Raw genomic sequence first — 22822 nt, 5'->3', positions numbered from 1 at the left:
CCCAACTGTCAAAGACGTTTAGGTCCTACTTTCAGCGACAAAAAAGGCGAGCACTTGTGATGCGTTCAAGCACTCCCTGTAAACTACCACACTTCACTTTAGACGGTCAAAATCCACGTTTTTGATAGAAATCCCTATCTGGTCTAATCCTTACTTAACCGTCTAAGACAATTTAATGTCATCAGTGTCTTAAAACACCAATGGAGCACTCTAATATGAGAAAAAAACACATGCAAACGGAATTTCAATTCAAGCTTTCGCGATGCTTGAATGGAAAGCAAATGTGTAGCAGCCGGCTTTACACAACCAAAGTGATCGGAGACAGCTACAATGAAAAATGAAAACTAGCCAATACTTAAAGTAATAATAACAAAAAGTAATGATTTCGGTATTTGCCACATTTGTAAACACAAGAATCAAGTTCAGTTTCTTTCATTTCTATTTTAAATACCCAAATATAACTAGTAAAAACTAAAGTTTTTAAACACACACACACACACACACACACACAGGAGCCTAAATGAAAGTTAATTTAATTTAAAAAAAAAAATCTAATTACATTCAAAAATAAAAAAAAGGATATTGCAAAGGTAATTTTGAATTTGATGGCAGCAAGATTTCACCCCAAAAAAGTAGGACACAGCCATGTTTACCACTGTGTATCATCACCTCTTCTTCTAAAAACAGTCTGTAAACGTTTGGAAACTGAACAGGGCAGCTGCTCAATATCATCGTATTCTCTTATAAAATAGGATTCTGGTTACTGAACAGTCCTGGGTCTTAGTTGTTGTATTTTCCCTTTCATGCTGTGTTTTTAGTTGGTGTAAGACCTGAACAGTCAGGCCAGTTCCACACCTGGACTCTTGTACTGTTAATGTTATGTGTTGTAATAGCTGCAATGTGAGGTTTAGCATTGCTGAAATATTGTCCTGATGAAAAAGATTATATCTGGATGAGACCACGTGATTCTCCAAAAACTGCATATACCTTTTAGCACTGATGGTATCTTGGTGTAAGCAGCCAAGTTAATAGGTACTAACACAACCCTATAGTATAAGAGATGCAGCCCTTTGAATTAATAACAAGTTGGACTATGGTCTCTCTCCTCTTTACTCTGGAGGATTCGGCATCCATGTTTTCCAAAAAGAATTTCAGAATTTGATTCATCTGTCCACAGAACAGTTTCCTGATTGCATCACTGCATTTCAAATGAGCAGAGATGATGGTAGTGTTTCTGGATTGTCTTCTTGTTTGCATCATAGAGCTTTAACCTGCAGATGGCACAATGAACTGTGTTCACAGACAGTAGTCTCTGGAAGTGTTCCTGAGCCCATGCAGTGTTTTTGATGACAGCATCACACCTGTTTTTAATGTAGTGCCACCTGGGGGCCTGAAGATCACCACAAGATCACACTGAGTTTTTGTATATTGTCCCTTGCACACAGACATTTGTCCACATTCCTGGGATTCTGTAATGAAATTATGTATGGTAGACAAATCGTTGCAATTTTATGTTGTTAAACGTCATTCTGAAATTGTTTCACAATCTGTAGATGCTCAATTTTCAGCTCATCACTACTTCTGAGAAACTCTGCCTCTCTAAGATGCTCTTTTTACACCCAGTCATGTTACTTGGCTACTGCCAAATTAAAAAATTATAAATGAGACAATATTTGTCGAAAGTGATATTTTCTCAGTGTAAACGTTTGATTTCTTTTCTATGTTCTATTGTGAAAATAAATATGTGTTTAACAGATTTGCAACTCATTACTTTCTGTTGATATTTACAATTTACACATGGTTTAATTTTTTATAACTATACAGAACACACATAGACTTTCACATAAAACATTAAAAAACAGATAAAACACACAACACAATATGTAAAACATAAATGGTCATCAGTGCCGTTTATCACTGCCACAGAAAACGTAGTGTGCACCGGACTGAAACAATAATGATTACAGTTAGACTCCAGATATATATCTGTCTGTATGTTAACAAAGTGGACCACTGCAGAGACGAGTTTTCTCTATATAGTGTTAAAAATGCCTTATTATTATGCAATCCAACAGTACCATAAAATAAACTATCAAAATGGACCATATATCATGCACTTGCTGAACATTAAGCCATTAGATAGCCAGGTCTATAAGATTTTGGACAAAGCAAGCCTTGCATGGTTTTTGCAGGTTTGCCTGTGTGAATTTTAAACCAAACAATTAAGGTGTGACTGAAGGGCAGATTTAAATGAAGATGTTTAACAAAAAAATCTGAAGTAACTGCGTGGGTATTACAGACATTTTTATAGACAAAAATTGTACAGTTGACTCTCAAGTAGATTTATATTTTTTTCATGTTTCCTTGTGATTTCTTTACAAACCAAGCAGATAAAAAATGTGGATATGATTCGAAGTGTTGAATTTGTGTTTGGTAGCTCAATATGAAATCCAAAGAGATGCTGATGCAACTGGAGGAGGACATCATTAGGCTGAAAAACACAATAAAAGAATCAGAGAGACTGCAAAAGCTCCAGGAGTGGCCAAATAGACAATCGGGTACATTCTTAAAAGGAAGGAATGCACCAGCCTGCTCAGCAACACCGAAAGGCCTAAAAGACCACAGAAGACAATTAAAGTGGAGGAGTGCTGAATTCTTTCCTTAGTTAAAAAAAATTCATTCACCACAAGACAACACTTGTAAGGAGTTGAGTCATAATATTGCAAAACTCAACAAATTAAGAGATGTCCTTATGAATGTAAATAGAGAGGGTTTACAACAACCACTGGTGACAATTATCACCAGGAAGGCCAGATGTCTGAAAATATCTAAAAGAGGCTTTGCAGTTCTGGGTGGAAATAAATCTATGGGCAGATGAAACCAAGATGAACGTTTACCAGAATGACTGGAAGAGAAAAGTATGGAGAAATAAAGGAACACTCGTGTTTATTAATGACCTGACTGCTGATAGACGGGATCCTCCAGGACAAAATGCCCTGATGTTGTCAGGCATGGATAGAACCAGGTAGGGGTGAAACTACTGAGTATTATCTTGAATTACTGCAAGGATTTACATCAAAAATGATGAGGCTGCCACAAATTTTTTTCATTTTTATTTTTGGTTTGCCTAAGAATTCGGCCTATTCCTAACACATTACACTGTCCATATCAGTATAGGTATCCAGCATGATTTGAGATCTGAAGTTTTTAATGTGTTCCTTTAATTTTCTTTGAGTAGTGTTTGCCCAATTCCTGACTTTTTTTTGGCACCTGTCACATTTTTCAGAGCAAACAAATTTTAATATTATAGGAAAATAACATGCAAAATAAGAAAATGTAGTTTTTAAATGATGATTTCATTTATTAAAGGAGAAAAGCTATCGAAACCTACCTGACCCTTTCTAAAAACGTGATTGCCCTGTAACCTTAATAACTGTTTGTGGTACCTTTGGTAGCAAGAACTGCAATCAGCTATTTGCAATAACTGACAGCGAGCAGTAATGGCCTTTTTAAAGTCGCGCAAAAGAATTTCAATCAGATGCCAGTACAGGTTTTGGAGTGGGAACGCTTTGAGGTGTTTGGGTTTTTGTTTGTTTGTTTTCTGGAGCCCTTTGTCCTTAAGTAGCAAAGCAGCTCCAGACCATCACACTATCACCACCATGTTTGACTGTGGGTGGTGTTATTTTTATGAAATGCTGTGTTAGTTTCACATTAGATGTAGCGGGACTCAAGCCTCAAGCAAAAAAGTGCAGAAAAAAGTAGTCCACAGAATATTTCCCCAAATGTCTTGGGAATCATCAAGGTGTTTTTCTGGTAAATGGTGATCTATCACATGGATGCCATTTTTGTTTATTCTCTTTCTTATTGCTGAATCATGAACTCTGACCTGAACTGAGGTGAGGCCGGCAGTTCTTTAGATGTTCTGGTTCTTTTGTGACCTGATGAGTTGTTGATGCGCTCTTGGAGTGATTTTGGTCCTGGGAAGGCTCGCCACCGTTACAAGTTTTCTCCATTTGTGGAAAATGATCTCACCGTGGTTTAGTGGAATCTGAAAGTCTTAAATGGCTATGTTGGGGGAGGGAAATTACTTTTTATATCATACAACACAGTGAATCTAATCACTGCAGCTAGAAATTATTACTTTAGGTTCAGTTATGCCATATTTATTTATACTATTAGTTTCAGGTATCAAAGTTAAGATAAAGCATTTTAATCACTGTCGATTGTAAATGTATAATTCACTTGTTTGTGGGAGCAGTTTCAGTAAAGTGCATTTGTGCTCAAGACAGTTTTATCTGGCCCCGGGTCTCAAGTTGCAGTGGTTCAGTTTTTCTCACCTACAGGCAAATCTGGAGAAATCCTGCATATTTAAACTCAAGGCATCGTAAAAGCGGATCTTTTACTGTTGTTTCAGGTTAGCTCTTGTTATGATATTCTGAAAAAACTGGAACGAGTTTGCCAAGAATGTGTCAAAAAATGGGTTTGGTAATCTTTGGTGCTATGAATATTCTTGCAACGGATGAGCCAAAACTAAACAATGAAACCAATTCCACAGCACAGAATACAAAGTGGTCTTTATTTTGCGTGAAAGACAGTTCATCAACCTTACATCACAGCTGCTTACAAAATCATGATTTTACAAAAAAGCCAAATTGAGAAGTGCGTGTCAAACATGCAACGATGAATTATTTTAACAGCGTAAGTGACACATACAGCTGGCTTGCTGTACATAAACAATTGCATTCTCATGATTTGTCACATGTAAAAACAGCATCAATGTGCAATCAAACTGTGCTTCATCTCTTATGAATTAGTTGATATTCATGGTGACATGAGTTTTGCAGAAGAACTTTTACTCAGTTTGCTTGTGGTTATTAAGAAAATTGCATCACTGAAGTACAAAATGTCTTTAGTAAATTTGCATTTCATTATTAATTATTAATTTTTTAAAAAAGCCACCATGAATGTTTCTTTAAGGCTGCAACCAAAAGCTTTTTTCCATCAATATTCAATATTTCTTTTACTGGCTCATTGTTTGTGGAAAAAGGCACATCACTGATCCCTGAAGCCAAAGTGAACATATTCAAAGATCATGTTTGGTCTGACCAAACCTCTTAAGTTTACGGGGAAAGGATGGTACTACACTTTGTGTCTACACAAGATAAAAAACAAAGTGAAAGTATCACCTGTCTGAACAAATCCGTCTTTGTAGTTCCGGTTGTCTGGCAAATTAAACTAACCACATCCTGAAATGTCTAACACTTTGCACCGTGGACTGCCTATGAGGTTAATCGGCCCAGTCAAGAAGCCATGAAAAGAGTAGTGAAATAAAAAAGTTCAAGTATGTCTAACGTGTTAAAATATGGCTCAAAAGACAGCATTGTGCGGATTGCTGAGCACTTCCCATGCAGGCTATTAAACCTGTTTCCCCATCAAAGATTTTCACAAGCAAGAGAAAGAAATAGACCTTTAGAAAAGAAAAAAAACCCCCAGAAAATTAAAAATGTAATTCTGAGCTTTCTAACCCACATACATTTAACTTACAGGATGCTCTTGAATTTGCTACATAATAATTTACCCACCAGGTTCAGGTGGTGCTTTCATTCAGGCTTTGCACAACGCATCAGGTACCGATCCAGTGAATGACATCACTCACACAACAATGGAGACAAATACAAATGTAAATAGAGACGAAAACAAAAAAGACAGACCATCTTCGTGCTTAGACACTTAAGTTACAATAGGCTCCTCATGTATGAGATATTGTTGCTGGTGGACAATCAGCCCGTCTATGGTTTCATGATTACACAAACGCAGAAGGTCAAACTTCCTATCAAACTGACTCACAACAGTTTTCCCTGAAATGTGCAGTGTAAACAGCAAAAAGGCGTCTACGTGTAACACACTCAGCCCGGAAATTCAAGCTGTTATTACTTGTAGACATCTGTAGGTTTTATGTCATGTTGGTATGTGAAAAATAACCTTCCTTTTGGTTAAAGGGCCTGCTGCTGGGGTAAAAGTGAATGCCAGACTTAAATAACTACTCAACACTGAATAAACTTAATAATGCCAAGGTGGTGAAGCATCACTGACATTTGCATCGTGTCTGCCCTCCAAGCAATATGAACGTTAGAAGAGATATCGAGTTGCAAAGTGTACATTTAAATAAAAATAAAAAATTCTAGCACTCCCAAAGCCTTTCTTCTAGTTTTCTGACATTAACCAGAAAAATACATCTCTTTGGTCAGCATCGACACAATACAGGGGATTTGTTTCTTTGCATGAAACCCCGGAGAATTGGAGGCAGACTCAAACTCTACTGCCACCTTGTGGTTCACTCGGGTCATAATGTGCAGGATCTCCAGTTCTTTTCCGTACTTGCTGATCATGTCGCACACCGACTGGATGAACCAGGACCCAGTCTGAGTATTCCTCCATGAGTAGTAACCTGTGTGTAGATGAGTCATGGAATATGCTTTGTTCAAATACAATATTTCTTAAAGGAAACAATATGCAAGCATGCAAAAACAAAGACAAGAAAAAGGAAAGGCCCTTATTTTAACCTGGGGCAGTGGAGAAGGCGTAGAGGAAGTCTGCTTCCACAGGGATCTTAACACCATCAGTTCCGCTGTCTGTTTCAATGCCTGGATCCAGATTTGTACCTCTGCAAGCCTATTCAATGTCAACACATGCACAAAAAAAGAAGCAGCGTTCGTTTACAGGTTTGCAGGTTAGAGGAAGTGGACTAGAAGAGAAACCACCACGGTACCTGGATGAAGAAGAGCTTGGGTTTTCCCGCCAGTGATTTACAGCGATCGCCTCGAAAAAGTGAAGTTAGGTGTTTGAGCGCTACTGAGCCGTCCGTGCCGAAGAACAAGTCTTCATCCCCGTGACTCAAAAGAATGCAGACAAAAGAGGCTGAGTTGCTGTGATCTTCCTTGGATGCTTAAAAAAAACAAAGAGATGGATAAATGAATACACGTACAGCTGATACATAACAAAAGCATGTGAAAAGAGTCAGTAGCATGAGGCTTATTTTTAATTTTACGAGTAGCAGTGGGAGGTTTAAATCATTCTCACCAGCAGTTAAAACGTTCATTATCTGATCAACTGTCTGGTCATTGTACAGCTTCACATGATAACCTAAATTTTTAAATACTCTCATGGCGTTGCCTGCATCCACGTCAGTACCGTTTCGCTGATTCATGCCTGGAACACACAAAACCACAATTCTGGTTACTTCAACATGAAAACCATGTGCAAGACAAATCAACATTTCCTCCTTCTGAGTGTACAAACAAACAAACAATATAAATGGAGCGCATTTTGATTTAGCTTTTCCACACGACAGCCGGGCATGAGAAACCTGACTGGATGTAGCAGGAGGGAGGTGTACTGCAGCTAAACAGCAGCATCTTCAATTTCTTCTTTTAACACGCTTCTAAGTGTTGTACAAAACCACATTATCGGTCCGTTTTATATTGGATTCTGTTGGTACAAGGGTTTTTTTGCCACTGGCAGGTCAGCATTAGCAGCATGTGCTGTTCAGTGTGCTAGACTCAAGCGAAGCAGGAGCGAGTCTGCATGGATCTACCCAATGACTTTGGTGTTAACAGGCGCACCTATTCTTACTAACACATGATCTCCGCCCATCTTGAGCAGCAATGAGCCAGAAAATAACAAAACCTACACAGCTGTAAAGAAACGAGAAAAAAAAAAGACTGCTTTACAGTCACACTGTCAGGGCTTATTCGTCATGAGGCACCTGAACAGAAAAAGAGCTTTGTTATTGTTCAGGTAACACCTGTTCCTTTCCGCTAACTAAACGACGAAGTACAGGATCAACCACTACTGATGTTTACTTGACTCGACGTGTTTGCTCTGAGAACATCGAGATGCATGTTGAATACGCAGTCGTGTGTGCCCTTTTAGTCCTGCCAGACAAGTTTTCAAAAACACAAATCTGATGGAATATTAAGACCATCACAGGACGTTTGTAAAGACAGATGTAGAAGCTGACTGAGACTGGGGGGTTTGGGGGCACTTCTGATTTTTAGAGGGCAAAAAAAAAGAAAAAAAAAAAGAGATATTCCCATTTCAGTAGATACAAATAACACATGGTTATACTGACAAAGATAAATGAAAAGCTGCCATTTGATGTTTATTTTGATGTTTATTCATTGCTATCACGTAAGGGACCTGAGACCTGTATATCCATCAGTATAGTCAGGTGTACATCTTGGGCTTTCTGGCTTTCTTTTCAAAATGATGGGCAAAACTTTGATTCAGTGTCCTCTATGGTTGGCAATAGGAGTTACTAATTCCTGAGTACTTCACTTTTGCTCAGAATTGTAGGAGATTCAGACTCATCGCAGTGTGAGGGATGAGATATTAGAGCAAGATGAAAGGTCAGAGAAGGACACACCAGCTTTCGAGGAGCCTGAACTCGAGCGCAATGATGGCACCAACCATCCGTTACAGTTTTAGGGCTCTGAACAATTTCAGAGAACATAATCAGCTAAAAGTTTGATTTCTTAAACTATTTAATATGTGCCGATTAATGATATATTTGCTAGAAGTGCATTAAAATGTATTGTTCCTTTCTCTGTCATTTACATTCCAACCCCACTGAAATGAGGTTAAACCTTTTTTCTTTGTTAAAACAAGAACATGAAAACAGGACAACACAGCCCACAACCACCAAGCCTGGAGGCCCTCTGATTACCTCAAACAGTAAAACAGCAAACAGGTTTTTGGAGAGACAAAAAAGAAAAAGTTAGAGAACACAAACCAGAGGGAAAGGTTAATCTCTGAAAGTAAATGGAAAAAAAGACAGTATCACGCAACCAGTATAATCATCTGAGCCTCAGAAAATGATAAAGAACTCTGTGCCAACACCCAAAAGCAACAATATTTAAAACAACTTCATTCCTAATAAAAACTACATTTTGAATATTCTCAAACAAAATACTCCACAGCAAATGTTGAACAGGAAGAGGAACTGATCAGCATACTCTCTTGTGGTGCCAGTCATCTTATAGATCACACCCATGCCTTGCGTGCCTGATCATACTTTGAGTCATGTGTCTGAACTTGCTGATGAGCCAGCTGACAGTAAAATGTGCTGGCAGCTCCCAAAACCTACTGTCATCAAATGCAAGGATACTTAACACGTAAACTGCAACAGATCCAACCAGAACATCTAATAAACCTGCAGTGAATGGAGGAAATAGGAATCCACAGCATTAAGGTTAAACCTTCCACACCTATAAACTCTCAAAAGGTGTAGAAGTGAGATGAATCACCTGGTTTCTGTCCTACATAGAGAATAGAGGAGAAGAGAAGCCACACTTTAGCACTGCCTCCACAGTGTGGGCCATTACTGCACAGAGTTCAAGCCTCAACGCAGTGATGCGACACGTTACCAAGGGAGAGCTTAGCATTGCAAATAAGCCCTAACAAACACTTGTCAACAGGCAGATGAAACGTGAGCCTTTAGCCTCAACACACACTCATACAACAAGGTGGCATCACCTCACATTTAATACTCAAAGAAGTCCCCTCCTCCAGCTTTCTACCATGCACACCCCTGTGTCAAAGGCGTCTAGTAAAAATGGGGGGGTGGATGTATTGTCAATAGAAACACTAGTATGGGAATGACACCTAATTAAAGTTTTAACAAAGAAAATTTGAGACAATGGATCCATTACCCAAAGTTAACCTTTACCATTAGTCTGGATTCACTTCCCTATGTAAATAGTTAACTCGGTGCACCACCCATACCTGTTTTTATTTACTAAGCATGAAGAAAACAAAGCAAATACATTTTCTAATGTGTTAATACAGCAACTGGTTTCAACAGTTGTGCAAACATTGTCCTCTATATCAGCTTTGGTCTCTGTATCACTAGTTTATTACTTCACGTAAGGGCCCTAACTTGGCTGAACAACAAAGTGCAACAAGAGCAAAACTGAGCTAATAAATAACCTGTAACCCACATAGTGGTTGCTTTTATGTCCAGATCCATAAAATATCTTGCAATGAACTGGTTGTAATATAAATTGCTAAAGCCCTGAACTCCAGCAGCACAATTCCCGCACACACATCCCAACACTTTAACACGTTTTAAGACCTTCATGTCAAATGTACAGCCATACTGGAGTGGTTTATGCATTCTCTTAGGAAGGGAAAGGTCACTGGTTTGATTCCAGTCGAAGACACAAATCCCTTCGGGGTTGCGTCAAGTGTAAAAACTCTGCCAAATCAAACATGTGGAGCTCCCTGCTAAAGTCACCCTTTGTGACAAGGGAGCTCTAGGTCAATTTTTATGTCTAAAGTGCATAATGGAGTTCAGTAGATCCAAGTTAAATTATGAACTGTATGCATGCAGCAGAACCCTGATGAGCTCTTTTGCATGCATAGTTCCAAAATTAAAGCCTTAATTTCTTCACCCAACTCATCTATATTATGCAGTGCTGGTCAAATCATCGCACATTTCACCTAAAGAGAAATAGATCATCAGTTTGTCTAATGTTACACACGTTAAATGTCACAGACCTGCTGTATATACCAAGTGTAGCTCTACAGCTTCTCACATATGTGACATTTTATCACCTTTCGATTTGCGCTTGAAACTGAATCAGGAAGATTAATTTTAGATGTTACTTACAGCTGTTTCGTTTAGAGTTTAAATTTCAGAAACTAACAGACCGCCCAAATGCTCACCTGTACTCCTGTCAAAGTTCTTGTTGTTGATGATGATACACTGGCCAATTCTGGGGAAATCGAGGCGGTATCTGAAGCTGTGTGACTGGGGCTTGGCATCCACGTCCATGGGGACAGAAGCAGACGAAGAGCCCGCTGATCTGACGGACAAGCCAACATTTAGTTTAGAAGTTTAATGTGTGATTAGAAACTCAGCAAATAATGCACGTCAGAGAGATGCTGCTGTAAATAAAGAAAGAAGCATGCAAAGATTGGACTACAGTTGCAGCTCCGTTATATCAAACGATCAAATAGCACAATGTTAAAGTACAGCAGAGCGTTAATACAGCAGTAAAAAAGGAGGAGAAGAAGAAGAAGACAAAACGAGCGGCTGTGATCTTTGAGGTCAAGGACGACAAACGGTTTCACTCTTACCCTGAACCTTCAACAGGATATGAACACAATAGATCGCAACACATAAAGATCGCTAACTAGCTTAATCCAGTGACTCACTGTTTTCCGTTGCCTGGCTTTGCGTCTGTATCGTCCACTCCAGGTCCGGATCCGTTTTCCGACATTTTTCACAGGCAAGTAATTAAACGCTAACCAAACAAATTCACGCTCTCTATGTGACAAAGAGAAGGCCTCAAAAATGCCCAGTCGTGCTCTGGCAGCGGATGTTCTCCCTTTACTGCTGCTGTGTGGTCCTGAGGGACTCTCTGCTGACTGGTAAACAAAAGATGCTGATGTCACTCAGAGATGCGCTCGTTTTACGTTCAGGGGCGTGCCGAGACGAGAACAGCTACAAACGTCCACGAAACGACTTCTCCAGACGCAAACAACATACGTTTGATCACTGAATTTAACTAACAATCGACCCAAGGCGTTTCACAATAACAGAAATAGAATTTAATTCGGGTTCTTACATTTTATTTTTATTTTAACTCGTGTAATACAATCACTGGCTACTTTGTTGAGTACACCCATTCAACCACAATTTTACATAAATATCAGCCAATCACATGGTAGATGCATTCGAGCGTAGACACCAGAGATGTCAATCTCATTTTATATCGTGGGCCACATCCAGCCCACTATGATCTAAACTCAATCAGACCGTCAGTGTAAAAACGTTTAGTTACACATTTACGGTGCAAATTAGTTTTTCTATGCCAAAGTTTTTCATCTTTAGTAACTGAAAAGAAATAAATCTATCAGCACATTCTCGGGGTTTACATTGTAAATGTGTAAAGTTACAGAAACATTTTGGTAGCTTGCTGTCCCGTATTTATGAAATAAATCTTTTTATGTTAATTCATATAAAATGTTATTTTTTCTTGTGGACCCATTTTAAATGAAAATATTGCAAATACATTTCAGAAACTGCTGACTTACTGGGATTTTTCCAAGCAGTCATCTTTAGGGCTTACAGAGAGCCCAATCCAAGAAAGAACCTTTGAAATGTGGTGAAACAGGAGATTTGAATCACTGGATGCGCAGCCAACTCATCTGCAGCAACTGTGTGATGTTATCATGTCAATATGGTCCACAATGTCACCTCTAAAGGAATGTTTCCAGCACCTTGCTGAATCTATGCCACAAGTAATTAATGCACCTCTAAAGGCAAAAGGACCCAACCCTGTATGAGTAAGGTGTCCCTAATATAGTGTCCAGTGTGTGAACATTTGAAAGTATAGTTTCATCTTTAAAATGAATTAAACCTTTGCACATCCAGGAGTACTTGTTTATAAAAGACCCAAGTTCCACCTTTAACTAGACGTGGAGCTTATTTACACAGACACTACATTATTAAATGTTGGTATGTTGTTTTCAAGGGGTACAGCAATTCAAACAGGTTGAAATAAAAAGTAGTCATCTGCTTTGAAATTACACATATACATTATATTAGTAAAACCGCTTTGTTGAGAGTTGATAAAATTAATACCAAAGATAAGCAGTTCATCTCAATTCAGACTTTAATCCAGCCACAATCTCTAAAACAGGGGTGCTCAATCCCAGTCCTCGAGAGCTACTGTCCTGCAGCTTTTAGATGCATCCTTGTTCCGACACAGCTGAATCAAATGAATGGCTTGTTATCAGGCCTTTTCCAAACTTGATGGCATGCTGAAGAGGTAATCAAACATTTGATTCAGCTGTGTTGGAGTAGGGATGCATCTAAAAGCTGCAGGACAGTAGCTCTCGAGGACTGGGATTGAGCACCCCTGCTCTAAAACAATCCTTTTAAAAACTCCATCAAAAGGACAGAAAAAGGTGAAAAGTTTCCTTAGAATTGTAATTCATTTCATATTTTATTGAACATGGTTTAGGAAAAGTTTCCAGAACAAGCTCACACAAATATCTCAATAGCCAACATCAAAATCTGACCAACTGAGCTTTGGACAGTTGTAGACGAGGACAGTCAGAAAAAGAGGAGGAAAAAAAAACCAAAACACACTAGCTGGAACAAAGTGATCAAACTGGTGGAAACCGACAGAAAAAAAAAAACTAGAAACATAAAGATGAAATGACAGAACCACACAATTCAAACGAACACAGAAACAGAAATGTTACATGTAATAAAAACAACAGAGGACACAAATCTGTACACCTATTCTATAAAGAAGTGTTTTTAAATAGCTCGCAGAGCCTCGGTGAAGATGACGGTGGCAGAACACAAATAAAGACGAATATTTCAAACTGAAAGCTAACTTGGTTGCTAAAGAGCTACATGTTGTAACACGGTGCCCTCGATTCAGAAAATGAAACTATGTTCATATGGAGTAAACAATGATAATGAAACACAAAAAACCCCAAAACAAAACTTTAAAAGTGCATCACTCTTTTTATATTCTTCATCAACACAACTACTTATGATCACAGTTATTTCACTATTTGGTGTATTCACACGGAAATCATTTTCTAGCGCTGTTTTTGTCATCTTTGTTGGTAGAGCTTATTTTAAGTACACTTTAATATGACATTGATTAAAACTTTCTATCACCTGCACAGTCCACCACCTCGAGACAAACAACAGCAAAGACCGAGACAAAAGTCGGTTTGTGCAGCTTTAGTGTTCTTGCTCAACGCTACCCCCGCATTTCAATTTGTGCCTCTTGTAGGAGCAGAGGCACTGTTATTGCTATTTAAAAAAAACAAAAAAGAAAATCTAAACTCACAGCACACAAATATTTGTAATCAAGATTAAAGCTATGCTCGCCAAGTCTGAAGTTAACCACAAAGGCCAAACCACTCGCTTCAAATGCCCTCAGTTTGCAAATCCTCGAGTTAGCAGTAAACTCCACGCAGCTCCGTGACAACTCAGCGCACAGATCTGCTGATTTAAATTTAGTCACAAACTCACGTGGATGGCCTCGACATCTACTGTGAAACCAGGAGTGAAACTTTTAAAGCTAAATTAGAAAAATACATCTGAAATTTATCAGCTTTGAGAAGTGGGGCAGTTTTCCCCAATGCAAATGTCACAAACGCAAATGTCATAGCTGTTGTTTCAATTCTTGAGCAAAGACGCCCCCCCCCCAAAAAAAAGAGTGTTTTCTGAGGTTAAGTGACCGTGACCACAGACAACCTAAAAATGCATCTGCAACAGTAACTGCCATTTCAGTAGTACTCTACTACTCCTGTAGTATGAAATGAACGATGTATGAAGCCATATTCAGGTTTTATATGAGTAACTCCACCAATAAGCAGGACAGCACAGTTATAATAAATACTTCTGGATCTTTGCGGTGTACTTACAGGGCATAGGAGAAGTATTAGAATGGGGGAAAATAAGACAGTTCAAACCATTTTTTTAAAAGTCTTAGTATATAGCTATATTATACCTCCATAGTTGTTGTTTCAGGGGTTGAAGCAGCACCACAAATCACTATAAATTCAAAGGCAAATTCTGCATTAGAGGCCGACTGATATATCAGCTATTTGCCGATTTGTCAGTATTGGCATTTAGAATGACCTATAAATGAGAATGAAATGCAGAACACAGAAACACAAGGAATATTCTGATTGTTGATGTTACGCTTTGTCCACTTCCCTGTTGGCTACACTGTGTTTGAAACACAACAGAAACACAACCAGATGCTCTGAGCATAGTCAGGCAGAGCGTAAACGAGTAGATAAATAAATACATGTAACAAATGTTAAGGAAATGTGTTTATGTGCCCAAAAAGAAAATTAAAAGGTCACTGTGTCAAATTTAGGCCAGTATATCAGTCTTAGAAATCCTATATCAGTCTGGCTCTGTATCTCTGTATCGAACATATGTTCATTTATCTCCAAAATGCCAAAAGCTAAACTTGTGGCCTGAAAATGGTAACGTGGATATTACTGTGGGAATTATAAAAGGATGCGATTTAACTTTGACTTGCTGTGGTTTTGTGCTGAGGAGGCTTTGGAGTATTTGGAAAACAAACAGGAATGTGGCAGAAAAACATACATTAATCATGTTAGGTAGTACCTCAACCTATCAGAGCAAGCCTTTCATATCGAAAGGTACCATCTGGGTCAATAACCCTTCCAACAATAGCACATCCAAAGAAACTGCAGAATGACATTTTCAGAAAGAGCTGCTGCAAACTGCAACCTGAAGGCTGGATCAGAAAACCCTGGACTGGGAAGAGGCTGTGGACCAAAACCAAGCTAAACTTCAGGGTTTGAGAGGCAGTGGGAGGAACACCAACCAGCTGCAGGGTGACTACAATGCCACACAGGCAATCGTGTGTACTTAAACGCGAAGTCCAGCCGACCTTGATCCTGCTGAACGGAGGGGCTGAAGGAGGTTGGTCAGATGACGGGCTAGGCTGATGTCAAACTGGATTTCCTAATTAATGTGATAGGAAAAAGGGGTCCCTCTAACGATCGTGTCATTTGTACACCTCAGTGGGGAAATTGTTCAGCTGTGCTCAGAAGACGTCAGGGCACATATCCCAGTTCCCTTGCTCCTTAGCTTCCCAGTAACCCCCCTTGTAGATGTGCAACGTTTCTCCGGACACAGGATCATCCATCTTCTCAAACCACAGTGCTTGGTAGGTGTCTGGATGGCCACCTATTGAAAAAGAAAAGAACGTTTCAATTTAGAAGCTACAGTAAAGGTTAACCCGCCCCCACTCAGCCAGGATTACATATCATGCTTAAATTAAGCCGATATGCATTCAGAGTTCTGCCCATGAGAAACAAATAAATGTTAGCATTACCTTGATCTTCAGATGCATCCTATACAAACAAAATGCAGGGGGCTCTTTCTGTATAACCACTTGGAGAGGACCAGGCTCACAAATAACACACTAGCTGCTTCAGAGTCAGAGGATGCTGGTCAATCACAGACAAACTGCCACTCTACAATGTTGTGAGGCCTCTACAGCTGTATACAGCTACTCTAAGAGGATCTAAGAGATGGGACAACAGTCGAAATGAATGTTACTTGCTTTTGGCTGGAGCTCCATAAGGGCCTTCCCTGCCTTCCACTAAGAGAGCAAATTGTAAAGAGGAAAATGGTGGAAGTTGGATGTTTTTCTGGTCATTAGGATTCAACTACATTACTAGAAAATGTGATATACTGGTGCTATGCATTAAATCATGATCAGAATACTTGCTTATATAAGGGAAGAGTGACGGTCCATAAGGGGCTATTAAAAGAAAAAGAAAAACAAAAAAAGGATGATTCTTCTTTGGAAGTTGAGACATAACAGAACTGCTGTGATTTGAAAATGACAGTGAGTGAAAACGAAATGGACTACTTGCATGCAACAGGTGTATGAGGGGGGGAATCCTCAGTGTCAGCTGAGCAAAACCCAGCACAAACATAAAGACACATCCAAAATCCACATAAAAAAAGATTTCTTCAAATTTTAAAAGTGCCATGTGTCGCATCTAAGGCATTATTTTCTGCTCAAAAATTTAACAAAAGCCCAACAGACTAATCGTAACAAAGAAATAAGTTGATTTGTGTAATAAACTGATTGTGCTTTAAGAACTGATAGGTCATTTAGATTTGACCTGATTAGGTGGTTCTATAGAGGGTTAGATTATAGATCTTCTCTTTGCTGGTCTAAAATGTGAACATGAGTTAACAATGAGTGAAAATCTCTTTACACTTATAGTTTTGTTCATTATAACCAGGAAGTGAAAATCACTGGAACATCCAAAATGACACATATGAGCTGTGAAGTCACTGATAGCAGCAAACGCACCCAGCAACCACCCCGTGGACATAAACGGTACTTGCTCAGTAAAAAAGCCACACAAAGCACCTTTAAAAGTACACTTTGTATAAAACTGTAAAATGATACTTGCTTTCATCAGAAATCTCACTTGAAGCAGGAGCAGGCTCTTTTGCATCAGCTAAATGAAACAAAGGAACGGGGGAGGGGGGGACATATTAATATAAATAAGCTGTTATTAAGAGAGGAGGATGCTGAGCACCTTAATACTGAACGCACAAACATTTCGTGTGTGCACTTTTGATTGTGCGGTCTGAAGTTCACACCAAAGGTGAGAAGAGACTAAGCTGAGTACTTGCTTTTCAAAGGCGAGTCATTGATCGAAGCCTCAGTGACAGCTTAGCATTAAGAGAGGAGGGGGGGGTAAAAAAAAAAGGAAAGACAAGAAACACCAAGACAGACAAAAATGGATAAAAGATGAATGGACACAACATCAGACAGAAATATAAGACAAATACAAACAAAACAAAAAAAAAAATCAAACCCATGCTAAACACAAACTCGCTCTCCGTCGTCCTACCTTCCTCAGGTGAGCTGGCTGCTTTCACAGCTTCTCTCTCTCTTTCTCGACGGGTGCTGCGTTGTTTTTCTTCTAGACGCTGTTTCTCTGCGTTGGCCTCGTCCCAGTGGCCTTCCTCCATTAACCGCTGGTCAGGTCGCCGCCGACTGTCTGTTGGCGCAACTCCCTCTTCGGGTTCATTGAGAGTCAGAGCCAAAGAGGAGAAGTAGTACATGTTCTCTGCTCCCTCCCTGCAAATTCAACAATATAAAAACATTAAAAGTAAAGAGCAGCAGTATTTACAACAGCTCCGCTCCAAATGTTTGAGAACACGTTCACACTTCTGAACGTCGCCAGGCTTTAAGACTAAAACACTTACGGTAACGGGTTCTTTCTCCAGATTTCTTTGGCTTTGAGTGTCTGATAGACAGTCCTCTGTTTGCCTTCAGTGCCATTTTCACCTTTACTGCTCTGCATAATTTTGGAAAACTCCATTTTCTCATCCCACGTTCCTGACAGGACATAATGCGCTTTTCCATCCTTATCTGTTACTACTCCTGTTACCTAGAAGGAGACATTAATTAATTAAGATATGTTGATTGCAGGCTGTAGAGGAGAGAAAATAATAAAACCATTGCCATTAAAGGCTTCCTATAAGTTTCCTGGGAAAATGACGGCTCATATGCAGAAGGAAAGAGGATGAGGATGACTCAACAGAATCAACTTATGTACTAGTGGATGTAATAACATCATCTTGAAAGGAAAATACTGCCTGAGGAAACCTCACTCAAATTATCTTATTTAAACAAACACAAAAAAAGAAAAAGGAAAAAAAGGAGCCAACCTTTCTCGGTACATCTCTGGAGAAATAACTGTAGGGAGCGAACTTGAGGTGGCAGCGATCTCCTGTCTTGTGGTTCACCACATCTATCTCTCCCGACTGGCACAGGACAAAATAAAGAAAGAAAATGTTCTGCGTGTTTTGTTCTCTAGCAGATTAAAATCAAAACATCATATGAAAACATCTAATGTTTTCATAATGTTTAAGCTAAAACATTTTGGCATTACCTGATCGATCCACAATTTCCCAACAATAATGTTGTGAACTGTTGTGGTCACTTTTTTCCAAGAATAGTGATTGTTGCTCTTTTCAAATATACACTGAATAGAACCTGGAGAGAGAAAAGGGAATGATGTTGCAAGTGATGGAAACGTATCCCATATATCCCATGAACTAAAGTGAAAAAATGAAATTCTACACTGAAATAGTGAATTACAGTAGTGTAAGACAGACGGTGTTCACTGGATAAAAACATCAGGCTTAGCAGGTGTATTGTTCTCGCATGCTGTGTCTTTGTTTGCAGCTATACAAACACACACACGCACTCACCCAAAGGCATGATAGAGAGATATTTCCCTCTAAACTTGCTGGCTAGTGTTATCTCCTGTCTGAGGGTCCAGCCCTTTTCAGAGAAGGCGTGGTGGGCTGCGGCAGGTGGGTGGTGACTGACCTAAGAAGAGGTAACAAAGAGAGAGAAGAGTCAGGAAGCTTAACATATGGTCACTGTAGTTATACAATGGCTTTGAGTGCATTAAGAAAACAAACATGACTAGGACAAAATACTACATGAGTAAATAAAGCATGTTTGCAATGGAAACAGGTAAAACCTGAATCAAAACGATTATAATTTGTGAAAAAACAATGCAATGTAGACCATTTCTGTGTTTTACAATGTGTGTTTGTTTTTTTTTAACTACCTGTTCACAAAGAGAGCGATAACCGCACTCTCTGTGCCGATCGAGCTCAAAGGTTTCTCCGAGCAGAGGGTTGAAGGGCTTTCCTGTGCGGTGGACTGTGGTGGAGTAGGAAGACACTGTGAAGGCTGCCACATAACACATCTGCTCTAGAGAGCTATGACTCTTTGCAGCCTTATCAAGGAGTTCGTAGTACTCCAGGTCTTCAGACAGACGTTGCAACATTGACAGGGGCTCATTAAAATTCACCTAAAAATTCACAGAGACACATCTCATCACTTCTGATTATTTTTAAATGGAAAAGTCACATTGACGCTGTTGTGTGCACAGATTTCTTACAGGCATCGGTATTTTTGAGAGCTCCTTTCCAATACAATTCTTCATGATGCTCCACAGATTGAGGTAATAGTTTGGTTTGTCCGGGATACGAGTTCGCCTTTGCCTAACTGGCTCCAGCTCCAGCGGCTGTGGAGACTCTGGGTTTGATGCCAAAGAAAGTTCATCAAACTGATGGAAGATAAAGAAAATATCAGCAGGAGTTAGGTGGCTTTGATATGGTAATGCAGTTAATACAAAAATAATTAGATATAAAAATTTAACGCACATTTACCGACTGATCATCCGTCCCAGTCTCACTGCTGATCCCACTGATGTTGCTGCCAGATCTCCTGTAGAAGAGGATAAGAGTCAAGTATAAAACAAAACACATGTGGAGGAAAAGAAACGTCTGACAATAGAAAATATCAGTTTGTACCTGTGATATTTGGGGTCAGCGGGGACAGTAATAAACTCTGCTGGCTCCTCCATAGCATCAAAGAACTCATTGTCATCATCCTCGTCACTGGCATCGGCTTTCCCTGAAACACCCCCTGAAATGAAGAAAGAGTTGGAAGACTGAATAACTTAACGGTTCGACAGACCTCAGCAGATCGGTAACGAAGGTGGCAGAGTAAGAATTTCCGATGATGAAAAGACTCTCACCTTTGTTTCCTAAGGCAGGATTACTGAATGAAGGGGGGAGAACTGTTGCTCCTCTGAAAGCTCTTTCTAGGTGGTTGTGCTGTTTGGCTAGCTGCTCCAGAGTCTCCTCCAGACGTATCCTCTGTTCTCTTTCAGTCTGTAAGGCCTTCTGCCAGCGCTTACTGTGGCTCTGAGCCATGGAAAGGAAGTCTCTACATGCCTAGAGGATCACGCAAAAAAATAGACATCATCAGTAACACACTCAGGGGGAGAGCTGTTTGCTCAACTTTTATTAACGCTTGATTGACTTACGTTGATCATGGCATTGGATGTGATTCGGAACAGCGTGGCTCTCTCTGTGACTTGTTTGACCTTTTCTCCCATGTCCACTGCGACACGAAGTCCTTCAAGTTCTGATAAAGACCTAAAATTGTGAAATAAAGATTTTAATGGGTAAGCGTAATTAAAAAAAAAAAAGAAAAAAGATTAGTTAATGGATAATAGTCTGTTAGTAAGTACTACCTTTGGAGAGCAGACCCATGCTTGACAATGAGATCATTGCAGGTGGCAAGATCCTCCACTTTGCTGTTAAGTGTGCGTAATGTAGACTGGATTTCTGTGTTACGGCAGTCTCCACCCTGTCCTGAGTTTGGCGAGACTGCAGGGAAATCATCACCTGAGTCATCTAAGGAAGAAAACAGAGAGTGTCATTAGTCAACACAAACACAATTCAGTGAAAGAGTTTGCTTCTGGGTGCTTTGTAAGCTTTCTCTATGGAGTCCCCTGCATTGTCCTCTGGTAAGAGTCCCTCTTACCAGATTCCGCCTGCATTTGGACAGCCTTCGCCTTTGCAAGTTCCAAAGCAGTGATCCATCGCTGGCGCTCTACTTCGGAGCTGGCCTTCAGGTGATAGGTCTGTGCCCCTCCATTAGAAATCACAAAATTGCACGAATCTTCCACAGCAATGTTGGCTGTGGCCAAGTTAATGGTGCCTCTGCATGTGTGACCCATCTCAGCCTGAGTCCTGAAGACAGAGACGACAACAGCAGTCAAATCTGCAGTTTGCAAATCACTTACATTTATAGATGTGTACTGCTCAGATGGCTTTGTGGTGTTATTGTGGTTCTGTTGCTGTCCTGTAAAAAGGCCTTTATTACAAGGCATACTTATAATAAAATTTTAATGCATGGATCCTCTTTAAGCTATACTTTTGCAATTTCTTTTTGAGCTTGGAATAGAGTAAATTCATTGCAAATTATTATAGCTTCAGTATTCTTCATATAACTTACCTGTAGTAAGAGAGCAAGCCATTGCTGAGAACAAACCAGCGTCTTTGGTAACCTTTTATGTAGTTTGTCCATTTGAAGAGCCAACCCTTGTATGTGTCTCCAGGGGTCGGAGTAGGGGACTTTGGCTCTGACATCACAACAGCCTGTGCTTTCACTGAGTGATGTTACAGGCTGTGGAGAGAAAAACATTTACAGGTGCATTACTGTAAAGTTTGTGTCATGCACATCACATTTGATACATGATGTGCATGATACAAGCTCACTATAAAGACATCACACTTACAGTAAATCAAGACACATTGTAACTACATCCTAAAGTTTATACCATCTTATAACCATATAATTCATCAATCTTTGGCTATATAAGACACAATGCGTTACGGGTAACGGAAGCAGATTCAACCTGCGCCACTAAGATCGGCTGCAATCACTTATGTTTATGTTTACCGAGTCATCAGAATTAAACCTACATAGCCACGCTTGTCAAAGGTAAAAAAAAATATGACTCAACACTGGCACTAGCTCTGGCTCCGTGAAACTTTTAGGCTTGTCGTGGCACCTTCCAGTGAAAACAAAACGAGCTGAGGGACGCTGACACGACTCCAATAACCTGCTTCGCTACAGTTTTATCGCGTTTGAAGGAAACTAATAAACATCCAGAAAACACAGCTCAGCGCCGATAACAGTGAGCTCAACCGTTCCCTTGGTCTCGTAGGATTACATGGAAGTGTCAAATTAACAGCATGGATACTGATAGTCAACTTACCCCGAATACCACATCAAAGCTACTTAAAACTCTGCCCGCTGTCACTAAGCTTGCGGTTAGCTAAACAACAGGAAGCTTTGGAAAAGCTGACACGCCGCAGACGTTGACAATTATCGTTTTAAACCGTGCAGCCCTCTCACTATGCATCCATCCGATGCATAACTTAATGTAATATAGCTGCAAGACTCACCGATGGGCGGGCATATCGAGCTTGATGATGCGACGTTAGCTCGCTAGTTTTTGCTTCGCTAACCACTTTGCTACAGGTTGTGCAACAAAATAGGGTTCGACCAGCATCTAAACCGTGCGCTTTAGTTCCGCCAGTCAATCTAAACGCCTCTCGGCAGTTGATGTAAATGGTTGTACGCCCTGTGAAGATCCAGATATTGTTTTCTTATTTTCAATGTAATACAATCCATCAAGCCTTTATTTGTCACATGCAATGTTACACATACATGTTACCTGCAGTGAAAATGAAAAAAAAAAAAAAAAACGACTCAAAGTTATTTGGTAAGACTCTATAGTTGAAAATTAACCATCCCATAAATTATCTTCACTACTTAATAACTTAAACAACAACAACAACAACAACAAAACGGTTTGCTGACGTTTT

At 39.7% G+C, this 22822-nt stretch overlaps 2 protein-coding genes across 8 annotated transcripts; both read right to left on the bottom strand.

The window, feature by feature from the left end:
• Positions 1-4557: 4557 nt before the first annotated feature.
• Positions 4558-11455, bottom strand: casp3a (caspase 3, apoptosis-related cysteine peptidase a). The gene is made up of 6 exons (XM_004549271.6): positions 11218-11455; positions 10726-10865; positions 7081-7209; positions 6770-6945; positions 6564-6672; positions 4558-6448 (listed from the first exon to the last, which is right to left on the bottom strand). Exons 1-6 carry the CDS (start codon positions 11280-11282, stop codon positions 6219-6221), a joined length of 849 nt encoding a protein of 282 aa, XP_004549328.1. The 5' UTR covers positions 11283-11455; the 3' UTR covers positions 4558-6218.
• A 1539-nt stretch (positions 11456-12994) lies between these two features.
• Positions 12995-22528, bottom strand: LOC101477730 (oxysterol-binding protein 1). 7 transcript variants are annotated; one of them, XM_076884793.1, is made up of 21 exons: positions 22400-22528; positions 21444-21614; positions 20970-21178; positions 20677-20839; positions 20467-20578; positions 20176-20374; positions 19949-20063; positions 19799-19862; positions 19534-19701; positions 19198-19443; positions 18830-18950; positions 18508-18611; positions 18284-18379; positions 17819-18003; positions 17461-17690; positions 17240-17278; positions 17014-17061; positions 16462-16500; positions 16314-16346; positions 16146-16184; positions 12995-15766 (listed from the first exon to the last, which is right to left on the bottom strand). In XM_076884793.1, exons 2-21 carry the CDS (start codon positions 21575-21577, stop codon positions 15624-15626), a joined length of 2487 nt encoding a protein of 828 aa, XP_076740908.1. In that variant the 5' UTR covers positions 21578-21614; positions 22400-22528; the 3' UTR covers positions 12995-15623. The 7 variants fall into 7 exon arrangements, with proteins under 7 accessions (XP_076740908.1, XP_076740909.1, XP_076740910.1 ...); XM_076884794.1 differs by lacking the exon at positions 22400-22528 and adding an exon at positions 22210-22376; XM_076884795.1 differs by lacking the exon at positions 17240-17278.
• Positions 22529-22822: the final 294 nt, after the last annotated feature.

The sequence above is a fragment of the Maylandia zebra genome, linkage group LG6, assembly GCF_041146795.1.
Source record: "Maylandia zebra isolate NMK-2024a linkage group LG6, Mzebra_GT3a, whole genome shotgun sequence".
In the NCBI taxonomy this organism is placed as follows: Eukaryota; Metazoa; Chordata; class Actinopteri; order Cichliformes; family Cichlidae; genus Maylandia; species Maylandia zebra.
Note: the sequence above shows the minus strand (reverse complement) of the source record. Positions and strands in the feature narration are given on the sequence as shown.

What these genes read in the sequence shown, in the direction of transcription:
- casp3a (XM_004549271.6), bottom strand. Translation starts at nt 11,282, where the DNA reads ATGTCGGAAAACGGATCCGGACCTGGAGTGGACGATACAGACGCAAAG. An exon ending in AAGCCAGGCAACGGAAAACA is followed by an intron (nt 10,866 to 11,217) that starts GTGAGTCACTGG and finishes CTTGTCCGTCAG; the next exon opens with ATCAGCGGGCTCTTCGTCTG. An exon ending in AATGAACGTTTTAACTGCTG is followed by an intron (nt 6,946 to 7,080) that starts GTGAGAATGATT and finishes GTTTTTTTTAAG; the next exon opens with CATCCAAGGAAGATCACAGC.
- LOC101477730 (XM_076884793.1), bottom strand. Translation starts at nt 21,577, where the DNA reads ATGTCAGAGCCAAAGTCCCCTACTCCGACCCCTGGAGACACATACAAG. An exon ending in CCCTCATACACCTGTTGCAT is followed by an intron (nt 16,347 to 16,461) that starts GCAAGTAGTCCA and finishes TTCTTTTAATAG; the next exon opens with CCCCTTATGGACCGTCACTC. An exon ending in TTATGGAGCTCCAGCCAAAA is followed by an intron (nt 15,767 to 16,145) that starts GCAAGTAACATT and finishes CTTTTTCAATAG; the next exon opens with GTGGCCATCCAGACACCTAC.